At 48.7% G+C, this 17,267-nt stretch overlaps 7 protein-coding genes across 7 annotated transcripts; 5 read left to right on the forward strand and 2 right to left on the reverse strand.

Annotated features, from left to right (window-relative positions):
* Window positions 1–590: 590 nt before the first annotated feature.
* On the forward strand, window positions 591–1,067 carry W97_04902 (uncharacterized protein; the record flags this gene model as incomplete). The annotated part of the gene is made up of 1 exon (XM_007782790.1): window positions 591–1,067. One exon carries the CDS (start codon window positions 591–593, stop codon window positions 1,065–1,067), a length of 477 nt encoding a protein of 158 aa, XP_007780980.1.
* A 936-nt stretch (window positions 1,068–2,003) lies between these two features.
* Window positions 2,004–4,067, forward strand: W97_04903 (uncharacterized protein; the record flags this gene model as incomplete). Its single annotated transcript, XM_007782791.1, has 3 exons — window positions 2,004–2,199; window positions 2,255–2,430; window positions 2,484–4,067. 3 exons carry the CDS (start codon window positions 2,004–2,006, stop codon window positions 4,065–4,067), a joined length of 1,956 nt encoding a protein of 651 aa, XP_007780981.1.
* Window positions 4,068–5,103: 1,036 nt separating this feature from the next.
* On the forward strand, window positions 5,104–5,925 carry W97_04904 (uncharacterized protein; the record flags this gene model as incomplete). Its single annotated transcript, XM_007782792.1, has 1 exon — window positions 5,104–5,925. One exon carries the CDS (start codon window positions 5,104–5,106, stop codon window positions 5,923–5,925), a length of 822 nt encoding a protein of 273 aa, XP_007780982.1.
* A 425-nt stretch (window positions 5,926–6,350) lies between these two features.
* W97_04905 (uncharacterized protein) lies at window positions 6,351–6,786 on the reverse strand (the record flags this gene model as incomplete). Its single annotated transcript, XM_007782793.1, has 2 exons — window positions 6,351–6,625; window positions 6,681–6,786. The coding sequence occupies 2 exons, from the start codon at window positions 6,784–6,786 to the stop codon at window positions 6,351–6,353; spliced, it is 381 nt and encodes a 126-aa protein (XP_007780983.1).
* Window positions 6,787–8,926: 2,140 nt separating this feature from the next.
* On the forward strand, window positions 8,927–9,280 carry W97_04906 (uncharacterized protein; the record flags this gene model as incomplete). The annotated part of the gene is made up of 1 exon (XM_007782794.1): window positions 8,927–9,280. The coding sequence occupies one exon, from the start codon at window positions 8,927–8,929 to the stop codon at window positions 9,278–9,280; it is 354 nt and encodes a 117-aa protein (XP_007780984.1).
* A 1,128-nt stretch (window positions 9,281–10,408) lies between these two features.
* On the forward strand, window positions 10,409–11,362 carry W97_04907 (uncharacterized protein; the record flags this gene model as incomplete). The annotated part of the gene is made up of 1 exon (XM_007782795.1): window positions 10,409–11,362. One exon carries the CDS (start codon window positions 10,409–10,411, stop codon window positions 11,360–11,362), a length of 954 nt encoding a protein of 317 aa, XP_007780985.1.
* Window positions 11,363–15,215: 3,853 nt separating this feature from the next.
* Window positions 15,216–16,067, reverse strand: W97_04908 (uncharacterized protein; the record flags this gene model as incomplete). The annotated part of the gene is made up of 3 exons (XM_007782796.1): window positions 15,216–15,482; window positions 15,537–15,887; window positions 15,945–16,067. The coding sequence occupies 3 exons, from the start codon at window positions 16,065–16,067 to the stop codon at window positions 15,216–15,218; spliced, it is 741 nt and encodes a 246-aa protein (XP_007780986.1).
* Between the last annotated feature and the right edge of the window lie 1,200 nt (window positions 16,068–17,267).

The following is a 17,267-nucleotide window of genomic DNA, read 5'->3' on the forward strand; positions in this document are numbered from 1 at the left end:
GTCACTTCGAGCTCTGACATCAGGACATGCTCCAAATTACTTTGCGCGAAGGAAGCGCAGCGTGAGAAGGCTGCAATTCTCAAAAAATATTAATTGTCCGCTTTGTACACTGACAGACCTTTACTGAATCTTCAAGATGAGGCGAGTTCGGTGCTGGGTCACAAGCGTTCCAGTACGAACATCCTTACACTAAATTGGTTTGAGAGGCATAATCTGATACTCGAGCCAATGTCTAAACGTCACCCAAGCCACTGGGTACCGGTAAGAGTAACAAAGAATCGTGGCGAAACCCGGCAAAACATTCTTCTGACAATGAGTCTTGCGGCAGATTTTCATCTGTCTCAACAAAGAGATCTGTTTTGGCTGAGGATGTCTTGTTGCAAGGCGCTCCGTTCCTTGTCTCTTCCACAACGCGTCTAAGACGAGGACAAAGAGACTAATATTATCCATGGCAAGTGCCTCATTATAGGCTCTTGATCATCTCCCACTGATACATATTCCACTTGCATTGCTGTCGTCTCCTACATCCAAGGTCAACAATTCACAGTTCAACCCAGTCACTCATTCGTGTTCAACACAAACCAATAACCATGAAGTTCATCTCCATCCTCTTCTCCAGCGCCTTCGCGCTCAGCGTCGCCGCCGCACCAGCCGACAAAACTGCCGCCCAAACCTCCGCCTTCGAGGCCGCCATGGCCGAGTACGACGCCTCCCACCCCGTTTCCGAGGCCGACACAGACTTCAGCAAGCGCGCTGTCGGGGCCGGTGTCTTCTACTGCCGAAACGACAGGTGGAAGGGTGGCTGCCACAGGCAGTACTTCATCGACGGAGTCTGCCAGGGTGTGCCGAAGGAGTGGAACGACCAGATTTCCTCCCTCGGCCCGGATGCCAGCGTCAAGGATAAGGATTGGGGCTGCGACGTCTTTACCGAAGGAAATTGCCAGGGGCAGAAGTTTCTGATTTTTTATCCGGGAAGCGATATCATGAGTGCCCACAACATGAACGATAAGGTCAGCAGCATCAAGTGCGGTAGGAGGATGAAGGCCCAGGGCGCAAAACCTGCTTGAGGCAAAGTCTAGAGTACTTGTCTATCATGAGGGGAGGATATCTCTTAGCCTGCGTGCGCCGTTGACGGCGCCGGGTGTATGCTCAAGGGTCTTTTGTTCTAGTAATTCTTAGCTTCTACTATTGTGGACAACCGGACTAGTTGTGGTAATATCGAAAGGTGACAAAGAACATCTATCGTACAATTACAAACAGTCTTCCCGTATCATCCTCCCAATGTATCGGTGATTCCGGCTACACTTGCTGATATAGATCAAAGCTTCGAGATAGCAATCTTAAGCTTGTCGTCTACTAGTTTGATATTGAAAAGTGTAGAAGTACTTCCCATGGATTGAAGTGGTGAAGGCCTAGGGATGTTGACGCTGCGCCCAAAGGGAACGCCAGCAGAAGGGTTGCCGCAACTCCTCAGCCAAATCACGTGTGGACGGCCGCAACATTCATTTCGGCCTTCCCTCGGCCCTCGACGAAACTGTACACGAGGCAAATGGCTGCTGCAGCATGCATGTAGAGGTTCGTGTAGCAGGCGTGGTCTCCAGAATTCTCATTATCCTATGATCTCGTCCACTAAGCGCTGATCTCAACCATACAATGGCCGCATGTGGCTGCGCGGCCTGCGCCCCAGCGCTTGTTGCATCGAGACAGACTTCCCAGGTCAATCTAACTTACAGTTGGCGGAGATGCATTAGAAAATGCTACTATCACACATTCACAGGCGTCTAGCCAGCTCCAAGGCGTCAAAGTCGATATGCCAAACTTCTCGCAGTTGGTTACATATTAATAGCAACAACTTCCTACAAGCTACAAGTAGCACATCTTTTCAGTACCTTGACGCCCACTTCAATCGCGGGCCACTCTTACATCTCCTACCATGTACACTAATAGAACTTGCCAATTTTGCTAATCCACACTTGCCAATATACTCACATCCTTTGCACATGATGGAACCTACAGAGGCTACAGGAAAGCGGCAGGCAGCTGAGGAGGTCGTCCTCCTCGATCAATCTCCCATCTCTCTAGTGCATGAGCTCAGTAAAGGTGCTTTCAAGCCGAGATCGGTTGGCGGGTTAACGGCAGATCGCGTGCTATATTCAATATGGGATATCTTAGCTGCGCTTCTTCCTTTGTCGTTCTTGTGTGAGTCTCCCCATCCCTCCAGAAAATCGGATAATCTAACGAGCTGGTCGTATAGTGCTGGCAATCTTCGCGGGGTACCTTGACCGGAAACCCATCTCTCCGTTCGGGGAGAAGGTGGAGCGTGCTATCCAAATCTCGCCCACTATCTTTCCTGTCGTGTTCGCGGCCTTGATGGGCCGGTTCTTCCGAGCGGCAGGCCTTTACAAAGCTGAGCGCGGAAGCACCCTAAGCGTACGGCCGGGCCCCCTATCGATGGATCCATGCCTGTGGCTGACCTACGGCAGACTTTGGAACGACTCGTCGGCTGTCAGTCTTTCTTTGCGAGCGTCGAAAGACAGTTTAGCCTTCGCACTCTTGACCTGTTGGGAATTTGCATAGTGACTGTATGGTTGCTGTCACCTCTAGGTGGCCAAGCTGCCTTACGACTCCTAACAAAATCGCCGCGGGTCCAGTACTCCGAAGCAAGAATTCATTATCTCAACTCGGAATCTTCGGTCATGGAATCTATCCTCGCTGGCTACGAAATCATTCTCGATCGGCAAGATTTTGAACATCTATACCTCGTGAGCCTTATTAGTCCAAGCGCACAGCAAGCCTCACCACTGGACGTATGGGGCAATATCAAAGTCCCCAAGCTGCCAAACGTATTACGGGACCACGAAACCGTAGATCCCCTTCAGTGGAGACCAGTTGACAGATCCAGCAATGCGTCTTATTCCTCACTCATTGGCATTCCGGTCACAGGTCTCATGAATACAGCTGAACTGAACTTTACGATGCTATCTATGTACTGGGAGGTGGGCTGTCCTGCTATCACTCTTTCTTACGCGAACAACTCCGGGGCTATATGCAGATATCAAGACCTTAGATCCACTTCTATGAGGAACTGCTTACCCCTCGCCATGCGGCTGGATGAATCGGCACGCCGGGATGACGATGCCGGAAGAAACCAAAGCAACGAGCACTTCTCCCTCTACTCTTGGACCGAGGACACCCCGCCGGAATTCCAGTCCCAACCAGGAGGGTCAGTTGCAATAGCCAACTGCACTCTTGGCTACAGGGAAGTCGAGTCGATGGTAAAGTGCAAGAGTGGGTCTTGTTACGTGGACGCCATGCGCGATGTCACCAACACTTCTGACCCGCGTGGCGTCTACAAATATGCCGGCACTCCCGGTCCTCTTTCTTGGATGTTTGGGCATCTGCCCTCAATGGGCAGAGCATGCGGAGATAGTGACTACTGTGACTTCCGTGTGCAGGGAAGCACCAAGCTAGAAAAATGGATGAACGATACCAGCTTGGTGTTTGGACGACACAACGACGACTTCATGAGCCTCCACCGGTTGGGCCCTAAAGTCGTCTCCGAGAAACTCACTACTGCCCTCAACACCCTCTGGCAAGCCACCTACGCGACCCTGTACCTTGGCGGCGGGCTGCCATCGGCACAGTCGGAACTTGATAGCCTGGCTGCCCTGAAATATCCGCTCAACGTATCGACTATTCTTCCTGCGGCTGCGTATGTTACTGAGGTGGACGGAGACGTCTATGTTACACAATGGGGGTGGATCGTGCTACTTCTCGTGGCTTCTAGTGTTTTGCAAATTGCCGCTACAACCGCTCTTGTCTTAAGACACCTCACACTGTCTCCAGACCTACTGGGCTACGTATCTTCGCAGACGCGCGACAATCTTTACATCCCGTTGGTTCCGGGCGGGTCTAGTATGGATGGACTTGAACGGACTAGGATCCTGAGACATCTTCCTGTGAGGATCGGAGACGTAAGGGGTCAAGAGGATGTTGGACATATTGCTCTCGCAGCGATAAGCAGTGATGGTCCGGAAAGGGTGAAGAAGGAGAGACTGTATGACTAGATCAGATGTTTCTTACAGACATGAGTAAGATCCTGGAAAGCTCCTCGACCGATTCCTTTGCCAGGGAGCGTCGCGCTGATTTGCTAGGAATATCCTAGAAGGGCATGAAGCCCATTTAACTGATGCATCTCCTTGAACAAACGGGAGAAGCCGGTGTGCTTCCCTCGCTTGAATGCGAGAGTTGGAATCTCTCTAGGTCTGTATTTACATATCCGGGGTCCGTCATTTCCTCCGACAGGCCGATGCCACAACAGCGACAGCGCATTGACATTTGCGAGGAAGAGACCAGCCTCATCCCTGGTATAGATCCGGGATATGATGAAGAATTGCAGCAGCTCAGGGACGGGAAGCGGTGCGATCTCGGGCCGTGCCGCTGGCCCGCGCTAGATTTGCTTCCTTTAACGTCCCAAGTCCATCAAGCGGACCATATCACTGTTTCCATTCCATTCAGCCCTTCCCAATGTGGTACAGTTTGTTCTATCAAGGACAGTGGAGTTCTGCGCTAGGTCCAATGCTCCGAACGCAGCTACACCAGAGCGACCTTGATCTGTGGAAGTATACGTGTTTCTTCTGACCGCCGTCGTACGGAGAGTAGCGGCTGCGTATCCATCATACGTACCTTACGCTTAGATCTCTACTATACGTATACTCTTCGGCCTATGTATCACAAGGAACATCCCTTTAGACTTGAAGTCGTGTGGTCCGGCGACCCACTCAACATCCCATATTTCCATAGTCAAGTCAGTTTCACCCAGCAACTCATCTTAGACAGAGTCGCTGCGCCGACATGATTCCTTTGTCTCTTGTATCGTGCTTTACTGATCCACAACGCCTTTGTTGCACTCAAAATCTGGCACCCCAGAACCATTGTCGGACCCCGTCACTGCTTTAAATATGGCATATAGATCCTACGTCCTTCCAGACCCACAGATACGTTATCTCGTCAAATTGAACGTCAGCTCAGCAACAACAAGGTCATCTCTCAGCCCGCATCAAACCACAAGAAGCAGGTCTTCTTTTCAAGCACCACGCCATCATGTGCAAGTTCACTCTCCAATCTTGGTCATGCGGCCACTATCATCTCTCCAGACGTACCCCGTGCGAATTCTCCGCACGGCGATCCGGCAATGTCATTTGCGAGATGAATCCTACACCAGTCCGCGAGAACGCCGACATAGAGACGACGATTGACTTCGAATCACCATGCTCATCATGCGCTACCAGGCTACACGTACCGATAATTGTTGAAGTAGCTCGTATCTTCACCAGAATCTATACCGCTAGCCAGCGCGTCCAGGAGCTTCGGGCCAGGTACGAGGAACTCAGCAATCGCTATCATGATCTGCCACCAAGCACACGAGTCGCTGTGTCTCCAGGGGCTCAGCAATACACATACGAGGTCTTCGTTGAGAAAGTCCTCGAGTCTAACAAAGATATCTTCGATCAGGATCATACTGATCAGCAGGTCCAACGACTCTGCGACGCGGCACAACGAGCAATGAGGGGAGATGGCTCCCGCAACATCAACAACATCGAGGACGGAGACCGCTACATGATGACGCTCCATGTGTTCCTACAACGTCGTCAGGTCGCGCTTGATGAGCTTGAGTATTTTGTTTCGGAGATGGAGTCTGCTACCTTGCAAAACGATGAACCGGTGCAGTGGCGATATCTGCTGGGGACTCTACCGGACAAGGTAAGCGATCTCTCCAGACGCGTCGAGGAGCCCCGGGGTGATCTCAGGCCACCTTCCGGCCAAGCTGATCTTCCGCTTACCATGAGGATAGGGTATGTAGACGAAGAGTTCATCCCGCTCAACCTTCGGACTCAAGAATGGGACGCGGAGGAAGATGGATGAGGTGAGCTGAGTATCCGCTTTTGACACGGTCAATTTCTTTGTTCAGTTTCGGAGTTTGGGTTGAGATTTGTGGTACGGTCTTGGCGCTCCTTGTCTTGGTCATTAACGGGCGAAGAGTGGGCGAGAAAAAAAGCTGAAAATCTGGGAGGAACAGCTTGTTGAGTGGCTCTAGTGGCTACCTATAGCATTGCGACTGTTCATCCGCCATTGATGTTGTAATACATGCTGATGTCTTTCCCTTCTGTGATTTCCCGTGATCAAAATCATACCCCGTCTTTGCTTTCTCAGCCTTCCTTCAGCCTTACCTCTTGAGAGCAAATATCAACGTAAAAATTCAAAAGAGTGCATGATGACCCGCTTCCAGTACCAATGCTTTCCGTCTCCCACACCATCTTGTTCCCTGAAGCACGGAGTGCGCAAGTGATTTACGCCTTCTCCTCCTTCCCCTCCTCGTCCTCGTCCACGATCACGGATACCCTGGACTTGCGCGGAGACAAGACGTAGAGATCTTTGAACTGGTTGAACAGCAAGCGCTTGAAGAAGACCTTTGGCGGCAATGTTCCGCCCGCCAGCGACGATTTCATATTCGGGAGCCCGGGATGCTCGGCGCGTTCCTCCTGAGTAAGGGTGTCTTCGAACGTGATGTGGATGCTGAAGCTGCCGCGTGGGAGGTCCTTGGGGATGACGGCGAGATCGGGATCTGGATAGATTATTAGCGAGACCGTTTGGAGAGAGGGTGGGCGGGGAGGACTTACTCTCCGCAAGGTACTTCCGGAGTTCGGTTTCGGTCATGACTTCCATGCCTTTGTGCTGGATGTAGACCAGGAAGTCGTGTCCAGCGTTCTTGCTGAGAGTGTCCATGTTGCGGATGTGATGTTCTCCGATTGCTGGTAGGTCTTTTGGTGCTCTCTTGAGTGGAATAAGTGCTAATGATCTCTTTGATCCGTTTCCGGTGTTGCTTTGTTCTTGACCCTCGACTTGGGAGTTGACAAGTCAAAGGGTGTGTATGGGAGAGCAAATGAGCGCTAAAATGTGCGGCTCGGGGTCTTGGACAACATTCACTGTTGATGGTTCAGTTCCAGGTCATGCAATGCCCCTGTGAAGGCATGGCACCGACGAAAGTGCAATATTATCGCACAAGCCGTATCATCTCCACCCAATCAATGCGCTGCGACAGTCCGTGAGACAGTCCGTGAGGGCGATGAGATTCACCAAGGCTCATGGAGCCGAGCCGTTCTCACAACGCGCAGAGGATTGGCATGCACCTAACACACGAGTGAAGTGCCTCGACGAAGCTGGTAAATCGAGCGGCGAGAATCGCGTTCACGTTGTCCGTACTGTTCCAGAAGCGGTATTAGACTATCACAGCAGTAACAGAGCTGTGCTTCCCAGGCTGTATAAGTTTCTGCAGTGCTCAGCAACTGCTTGGCAATTTAAATAACAACATCCTCTTAACCCCGTACGTCTACAATGCTTACGATAAGCCCTTTTAGCATTTTGACTCGCTCGAGTCGATTCATACTTAACAAGTCGGCCTCTCCAGAGATTTCAGGGGTATTGTGAGCTTGTGAAGAGAAAAAATGAGGTATTTGAAAACGAGTATTGACAACATGGGCGGATACGAAAACAGCGGGAGCTACAAGGAGGAGAACGACCCAGTTCCAGATCAGCTGCTCGCGCAGGTATGAACAGATGAAATTAGAAGAAAGAGAAAACGATCTCGAACGGAGCAGCAAAGCAACGAAGCGTGTCTGGTAGAGTATCGCGTGGAAGCTCTCAACTGTACAAATCATTCCAAGCCCAGCCATACAACGCAAAGACTCTCTCCGCGACGCTGGAACTCAACACTTCCACCCAAGAACTTCCGTAAGGCATACGAGTACCAGTGTATGGTGAAGTGGTCTTCCATCCGCATCGTATGTAGTCACGTGGTGTGATTACATCGGCCTTAAATCGCATTCCAATCCTCCGCCTCATAATGGCAAGCTTGCCAAGCTTTAACTACAAAAGCCGAGTAATGTTCCGTATCCTCATGTGCTTGTCGCCTCTAAAGGCGCTGTGTTCGCTCCCTATACCATAGCACAGAATCATCTTGGATGGGTGGGGGCTGTAAGGGCTCAGAAATTATGTTTCTCAGATGCTCACGGCGCATGCGCCGATACGTAACAGATATCGAGCGAAACGCTCGAAACGCTCGAAACGATGGGAAACAATGATACCATTGCAGTTGAGGGAAGCCCCAATAGTCAATCATTCGGCCTCCTTGCAGGGCTATGTATGGCATGTTGGTTGCCTTCAAACTGGCACCAGATCCGAAGAGATGAAATCGTACGGCCCGCTGCTTGGTCGAGGAAAGTAAAGGCCTATAGCAGCCGGGGAGGCATTCACTCAGGGAGCCTTTGCAGCATATTTTATGAGCTTTTGTGAAGCTCTGCTGTATTAGCTTCAGCAATTTGCAAGGAGACCATATCGCAGCACCTTCTACTATAGAGCAAAGAGAACAACTTGCAGCAGTTCGTCAGCCAAAGATGAGATCGCTTTCTAGCTCCGTGTCGGATCCAGTGAAGCATCATCTGATGCGATGTGGCTCAATCTACGACATACTTTGATCCTCCTGTGGAAACGCTGTGCGCAACGCCCACGTTTTCGGACGTGAAACCCAGCCCTCTATTCGGCATAAAGCTTCAGGCATGCGGAGAGAATGGTGCTGTCTGCACCTTACACTGTATAATGCATCGGTATTCCAACTCGTGAAGCAGTCACATGATCCGAAATTCAGGGTCTGGCAAGGGTCTCCTGCAGAGTGACGTACGTACGGTTTGAGTACGAGCAAGTCAGGCACATAAACCTGCGCTGCGCCAGGTAAGCTTCCACGTTATCTACGACCTCTTCGAACAGCTGCGCGCACTCGTAGAGAGCACAAAAACACCAGCATAAGCGCAATTCTACTGTGAGCAGTCCAAACGACCCACCAGTCCCCGCGACTCCAACATACACGACCATGCCATTCCCAGTCCTATTCGCGATCGACGGCTCGCACCGCCATGAAATCATGCTCGTCGAGTCCACCGACTCGCTCAAGGCCCTCAACGCTAAGATCTCGTCGCTCGCCGCCGATTCTCCAAACTGCCAGGAGTTCATGTCCAAGTACAAGAAGAAGGGCGGGGCGCAGCACATTACGGAGATGAAGGTGCGCTGGTCGACTGCTGGGCGGGAAGCAAAGACATGGCCGGCGACGACGACTGTGACACAAGATAATCTTGAAGCTGTCTTGAAGATGGTTGAGATTAGCGGTATCGGGAGGGACGTGCTCGAGGTGAAGCTGGAGGCTGGTGAAGAGGAAGGGAAGGAGTAAGTAAGTCAGTTCTGTGTGCGATGGCATACTGCAGCTTGCATCAAGACATGCGGCTCGCTGACTTGGAGCACGGACGCAGACTTCCCGATCGAACGAGATGAAGGGGAGGAGCTCCTCCGTACGGGCAGCTTTGGCCACCGGCACATGTTATGACCTCTCGTATACCCATTTATTACTATGGATGTGTAGTTGCTATCCTACTGTTCTCGTCATCTCATTTTCTGAGCCTTATGTCGTGCATGCACAGCTTTGTTGGGTGACACTAATCGACCATATACGTTACTTGCGTGCTGTTGCTTCGAACGACTTCTTTACCGCATTATAGTACATCTGTTCATCTCGCCATACGCTGCCCCCCTTCTGGCTCCAATCCTCAGGATAAGCTCAGCGGACTTCAAACTTTGTTTAGCCGCACGAGTGGCTTGTAGTGGGCTAGACGCGCCGATCACCTTTCCGGCATCATGCAATAATCTTCCCACCATTGTCTGCAAGTACAATCCACTTCAGCCATAACTATTTGAAACATGCTGTAAAGGCACCATGCGCTTCAGGCACCGCATTATCTATCGCAACCAACAACGAGACCCAGCCAATGCATTCACAGTAGCTGTCACCCTTTAAACAAAGTCTTCTTCTAGGCCCAATGCTTTGTGGAGAAAAGGAGACATCGGACAATGGCCGTCAAAGAGGTCAAAGGTCTTCGATATTCCAGTCCTCCACCGTCCACCAGCGCGCTCTGAGAGCACAAAGCCGGTTGGCCTTATGGCCTCTCTCTCTACTCAACAACAACTACATTGTCGAGAGCACTCGGTGTCGGCTGCGGACCACGAGCACGTATAAAAGCCGGCCCTCTTCCCATCCACTTTGCTCCTCAGGTCAACCTCATCTACTTACCCAGGTAGATTCACGCTTACTCAGCTCCAACCCGCGTCAAGTTTTCCTCGAACAGCTGTGCTGTTGAAGAGTTTGTACGTTGCCTTAAGCTTTCAGTCAACTTACTCTGACCTCAACTCTTCGAAAGTTCGGCGCACCCTGGGACTTCAGGTAAGTTTTCCAATTCCCTCATCCTTTACACAGATTACCACTCTGGAGACTCTCCGGCAGAGCTCTTTCAACACGACCAGAACAATGGACACACCTACGAACACCACATTGGCTAAACGCTCGCTTCGAGTCGATGCGCTAAATACACTCTTGTGTGCGGCGTTGGAGACTGGTTCTCCGACACCTGTCTCACAGACTATTCGGTATCAGGCTAGGGCCAACCTGCAGGTGAACCACTACAGCGATGCCTACGACGCGGACGATGAGCTTACTACCTTAGACGACATGCCGACGACTTCTGTCCATGGACTAAAGCCACGTCCAATTTCGCGCTCAGCTCCCTACGTCGTTAATATCGAGGAAGCTGACAATGATTCGGAGGCAATTATTGACTGGGACCACGATATGGAGACTCTGTGCGGCGACATACCGACGGAATTCTTTACCATCGTCGACAACTGCAACGAGGGCCTCACATATCAGGAATGGATAGACGAGGTTGACTACTACGATCTGCGCGAAACCGAGAGTATCTCCCCGTTCTCATTGCCTGAGCTCGCTTTCCCCTGGAAAATCGACTCAGATGATGAGCCTGCGGAATACTTCGGATCGCCAGTCCTGCCACCTCAGGATGGAAATCCCATTATCGAGTGGGCGAGCAAGTTGTCCATGGAAGATGCCCAGTGCACCTTCTCGGACGACTACTCCGATTCCTGGTTTCCAGACTTGGAAGACGAACCAGCGGAATACTTCCGCTCGCCTGTGCTGCCTCCTCCATCACTCAACGATTTTCAGTTCCAGCCCAGCCCTTCGTGGTTCGGCGGCGGTCCCTTCCAGCCCGCTTCGCCGTTCTCCAATGGCTTCGATGGCGACCTTCCCTTTTGGCCAACTCCACCGGCTTTCGGCAGTGGTCTATTCCAACCTACTTGGCCAGTCTTCGGTGGTTCTGCTCGCAATCTTCTCTTTCAGCCAACCCCTCCGTGTTTCAACAAAGGCCCCTTCCAGCCAACTTCGCCGCTCTTCGACGAAGAACTATAAGTCGCGGTGTTCTGTTTTGTTTTCACTCTCTGCCCTCTTTTTCTTCGCTCTTTGCATTGCTGTTCGTCTCTTGAGTGGTAGTACCTTGCGCTATTTTTTACACCCCCCTACGTTTTCTTTGTTTACGCATTAAGGGTCTGGGAATCGGTGCTTTGGGGATAGACGGAGTTTTGCTCTTTGGGTAATCTGGTGGGACTTTTGACGCTTGGTCGAAAGTTGTGACGGATTAGAGCTGGTCTCTGGTTGTCCTCTATTTGGACTTTTGAATTCTTTTTGGGATGGGAATCTGCTGTCTTGATAGAAAAAAAACAAAAAAGGGTTTCTAACTCCCAAACTGGCGTCCCTTGTTTTGAATGAGTAAATGTACAAACCAGCACCGCGAACCACTCCACAGATAGAATTACTGCCTACTGCACGTGACGACGGAATGCCAAGTCGTGAACCAAGTTTCAAAGCAGGTCGAGTAACGCACATCCAACTCTAGCGGAACAACGGCCGTAACGGAACAAACCATGGGTACCTCAACTTCACAGCAATAAGAATATCAGCACACGTCTTGCTTAGTCTAATGCTCACTCGGACTATGTGCTCAGTGCATCCCAGCATTGCTACAAGCCTACCGATACGAAAATTACGTTCCTATTGACGCCTTCCTCCCTGATTGTTGATGGATGTATCCCAGTAGCGCAATCTTGACCTATGCACCACAGGACCACCATAAGGTCTATGCCACTGTTACGACCCATTTGAAGGCCCTTATATAAGCCTAACAATCCATCAATATCGTGAGAAGTCATAATTCGCCATCAGGCTGCGGATGCCGCTCTTCTTATGCGGGGTCGCCACCCCTGTCGGTACTTCCAATCAAAGCCGTCCAATCATGTAGATTGACTGTCCTTGCTTACGCAGTTCCGGAGATGGCCGGGTACACTGTAATTCACTACACGTAATCGGCTCAATAAGCCTTTGGTTCTCTACCTTACTCCTTTCAAAGGAGAATCACGGGGGCCGAGCCACGTGATAACCCACCAATCGGCGTATCGGCATAGATGTGCATCATCCGTACCCAAGCTGTGGTAAATACACGACCACAACAATGGACTTTGGAAGTCATCCTTCCGCCCTTCAAGACGATCGCATTGGTTTGTGGCTTGCTTCTGAGCATGGAACCCTCCCTCCTCTAACTCCTCCGCCTAATGATGACTCGAAGTTGCGCCAGGCTACCTCGAAGCGGAAGCGCGCCATGTCCCTCCCAGCGATTATGCCCGCCTCCAGCTCACAACGCAGCGACAGTCCCAAACGGCGAAGAACCGACGACGATATTAATGATGTTCAACCCAAGCAGAGCGCGTCGCAACTCGGAAGCGAGGCTCCACTAGCTCTAAACCGAACGAATACATTCAGCCCTCCTACCAGTCGTGTCTCCTCGGGTCCGAAACGTTCATCAAGCCCGACATGTGAGACGCCAGTTATTTGTGGACTGCGTGGCCGCCCAAGGGTCGATGCACTTAGTCCTTGCCGCATTTCGCTTGATTGCGCTCCCCGCCCACGTACTACTACAACACCAGAGAACATGATAAACAGAGGCAGTGCGGGGCTATTATGGTTGATTTTGGGCTTATCAAGTATACTAGTTAGTGTGCAAACGTGGTGAGATAGTGGTTCTCCTGTATTAAGTAGTAAATTAGTATGGCGTGGGCGGGGAGCGCAATCAAGCGAAATGCGGCAAGGACTAAGTGCATCGACCCTTGGCCCGTGTGGACGGAGAGCCTCAATAGCCTAAAGGAAGCCCCTCCAGAGCACGTTGATCGACTTAGTAACTAGCTTGCCGAGGGTGTTAACTTCGGTTTTATTCCTTAGAATATATAGGTACGTGAATCTGACTAGATGCCCTTAAATTAGAGTAATATGTGCCTAGCATATTATTAAGAACAATCTTAAGGTAGGCTACTAAATAACTAAACTAGAGGACTTCGACTGCAGTAATATACGCTCTACTAGGGAGATGTTGGCTATATAGGAGAAAGCTAAGAAGATATTTCTTAATGCGCGCGATTGTAAGAATAGCAGTTGGAATAAGAATATATAAATGCAATAATATAATGCAATCTCTAGGTTAGTTAGCTATAGAATTGTATAGTAATAATAGATAGTAGTTCTACATCAGGAAAAATTTGGGCGCTCGTGAAATTTGCATCGGTCCAAGACGTCTAAGGTGCTCCGAGCGTGCTCCGAGCATGTTAAAATGCTCGGAGCGCTTTAGACGTCCAAAACGTTTAAATCGTCTAAACCGTCCAAAATGTCTAAGATGCATAGCAAGCCTAAAACGGCTAGTATTGCTTAGTAAGCAAAAAAAACATAAATCATATAAAAAATTTTGGAGTTCCCATTCTCGCTTAGCTTTTACCCCCCTGCAAAAATAGCTAATATATCCACGTTTTTAAAAGTTAAGCGGATAATAATCGTTTTTATCAAAAGTTTACCCCCTATACAAGCTCTATAATATACCTCCCATATCCTACTAGATAGATTGGACTTAAAGCTTTTTTCAATTTTTTCAGCTGCTGACTAAGCATGCCAAGCCCTGCCAAGCCCTGCCTCTGGACGTTTTGGACGTTTTGGATATCTTGGACGATTTGAACGTTTTGGACGTCTTGGACGTCTTGAATGTTTTGGACGTCCAAAGCGCTCCGAGCGTCTCCGAGCGTCAAAATTTTTTTCCTGATGTAGAATATATACGTGAACTATAATCGAATTCTTAAGATATAGCTAACTTACTATATATTTAGTTAATTGCACTCTATTAATTCTCTCTGTCTTTCTATAATTCTAGTTTCTATTCTAACCGATTCTACCTGCTGCAAATCTATTAACTATAATATTAATTACATCTTCTTATACTTGCATTGCAACTCTGCTATCTTAGCCCTCTATAAAAAAAAAACTCGACGGCGCAAGTAATAGAGAAATTAGATATACTCTTAATATATTTACAAAGCGAGCTACTCACTTTTCTAGTATTAAGATTAAATTTATATTGAGAGACTATACTAAAGCAGAACTACAGATAAGTATAGTAATAGCTATATTCTTGTATAAAAAGAAGAAACTCGTATAAATAGCGTAAATTTCAATTAATCTAATAATAGTAGAGCTTGTACTTACTATTATTAGATGTAGCTATTCTATATACCATACGTATTCTTATAAGAGCTTAGTGTCTAGAAGAAGTTATATATATTTTAGACTCGAATCTAGATAGATTTAAGAGGCTATTATAATATAGAATAGCTTAATACTAGAGTTTAATGTATTAGAGTAATATATAAGATATTATATAAGATTAGAAGATATAGAAAGAAAAATAGAAAGAAAACTCTATAAGTAGATTATATAACTAAGTTATATAACTCTAGAATAACTAAAGATCTAAATACTAAGAAATACTAAGTTCGAATTGCAATAGAGGCTAAGTATAGACTTAATACCTGGAATTTTTCGGTTAATTAGATTATATAGAAACTTATTAAAGTACGAGATAGATAAAGAAGAGAATAGTTATTAGAAAGAGTTCTTCGGGCTCGTTCTAAATAAACTAGCTAGTATTTAAAGAACAAGACGCAATAATCGATAGTATATCTAAGAATTAAGCAATTTTCTTAGTAGAGACTAGCTCTAGAGCGAAGATATTTGAAGAATATTAAAGAACAAGCTATAGCTTTATTAGCTAGTAAGGCGTAGATCGAGGATGCTTAAACGAAGTTCCTAGTCGTACGCGGGAGCTTATTCGATCTATAGAGACGGACTTTACTGCTAATTCTGCATTTTTCAAACATATAAACAGAGAGACGTCTTAAGCAGCTCCCAATCCACCATCAACCTCGAGGATGCTTCCGGTAGCAAAATCAGAGTGAAGGAGGAACGAAATTGCCTGAGCAATGTCTAGCGGTTTGCCCATCTTCTTCATAGGAAACATAGCAGCGATGCTCTCCTCGCTATACGCTCCAGCCGCAATAGCATCACGGAGAATATCCGTTTTGATCGCTCCTGGTGCAACAGCTGCCACCTGGATACCTGTTTGTGCGTACTCAATCGCTGCAGTACGAGTCATACCGACGACCTAAGTAAAAGTTCAGTGAGGTCAATAAGCGAATGGATAAGATGGTTTACATACGGCGTGTTTGGTTGCAACATAAGTGCCGGAATAGAGGATACCATGTAGGCCAGCGATCGAAGCAATATTGACGATATGGCCCGATTGTTGCTCTTTCATGATCTGAATCTGCTCTTGCATGCACCAGAACACACCAAGAACGTTGACGCGCCACATCTTCTCAAACTCGGCAGTAGATGCGTCCCCGATCATGCGAGTGTCGGTGGATATTCCCGCACCGTTGACTGCTCCATCAAGATGTCCATAGACGGTTAGTGATTTCTGGTGCAGGGCTTTAACCGATTCTTGGTCCGAGACGTCCGCTTCGATGAACGTAGCTTCCCCTCCCTTCGCCTTAATTGCCCTGACAGCCTAATGTTCAATGTCAATCGTCTGGATAGCCTTTGAACAAGCGAAATTTTCGCTGACCTCTTCACCCTTTGCAATGTTCCGTCCAGAAATGATAACTGCCCATCCTTGCAAGACCAGCAATTCGGCAGTTTCACGTCCAATGCCTTGGGTGCCTCCAGTAATCAGACAGACACGAGCCATCTTTGAAGAAATTGGGTTCCTGGCTTTGAGACAAGTAAGCAAGTAGATTTTGCGCTTGAGATATGACAAAGTCGGAGGTAGCCACAATCTAGTTTTATAATGAGGCTATTTATAAGAGGGCCTGCTAAAAGGCTGGAATTTGTGATGTGTCCGTTCTTCGTGCGGACACTATGGATGTGTAGTTTGATCTTGCAAGTGGCCCTGTAAACTAATCTGCAAGCGAAAGTTCGTGATGTTCTACCCCACTAAGAGAAGCTGCATTCCGCTTACGAAGCAGCTCGTTTTTGCTGAGCGATAGGCCCTAGGCCAAATATGGTGTAGCCTGATTGATCGTTAAAAACGAGCTCCTTCGTAAATCCCTTAATTCCCCTAACTCCATACTTAACTCCTTGGACCAATGAAAGGGTTTCCGCGGGGGAAGCAAGAGCGGACGCAACTCCGTTTCAATGTCCGTTCTTTACGATGTTGAGATGAGGTCCTCCGTTTGTTCACGCATCAAACGTTGAATGTGCTCTTGTCGCAGCTGTTGAGAACGACGTTAGCAACGTCTAAATCTGGCCTTGGTCCTGCCTTCGGCCGCAGTTCTGTCCGCAATTTTGGCCCTGGTGTAGCCAGGACGAAAACGACAAACGTTGCTAGACCACGACGAAAGCAAGCTCATTGACGCTGTCTTAAGACACTCGTGCCACAGGAGCTCTTCATAGCGCTACTAGGCCGTTCACTGGCTCTAACAATCCACTCATCCGTACAGCTTTGTGCTTTAACACTATTGAACCCGCATCTGCCTCTAGCGCGGTATCTTTTCTCTTACGACAGTGTTCTCTCTTGCTTGCCGAAGCTTCCTCTTGAGCGGTACGCTTTGCTCGTACTTCCTCGACGTCCTCATAACTCATCACCTTCGCCTTTCCTAGGATCAAAGATCTGGTCAACCGACGAGCTTTGGCTTCACTTTTTATCTTGGACAGGAACCGGTTGTGGTCCTGCAGGACAGACCGTTTGGCAAAAGATATCTCGGCAGCACTTGCGAGCTTCTGTACGTGTCTCTGTATGCGCAATCTGCTTGAATGATCCGGCGCGCGAGCATCCTGCTTGATCACATTGTGCAACGACATTAGAGTCTCTGTCCTTACGGACGTAACAGGTGTCTGCGCATCCTCTTCTTGCGAGGTCTACAAGGGCTTATTGATATTCGGTGGTTGA

Source organism: Coniosporium apollinis, assembly GCF_000281105.1.
Source record: "Coniosporium apollinis CBS 100218 chromosome Unknown supercont1.22, whole genome shotgun sequence".
Classification (NCBI taxonomy): Eukaryota; Fungi; Ascomycota; class Dothideomycetes; genus Coniosporium; species Coniosporium apollinis.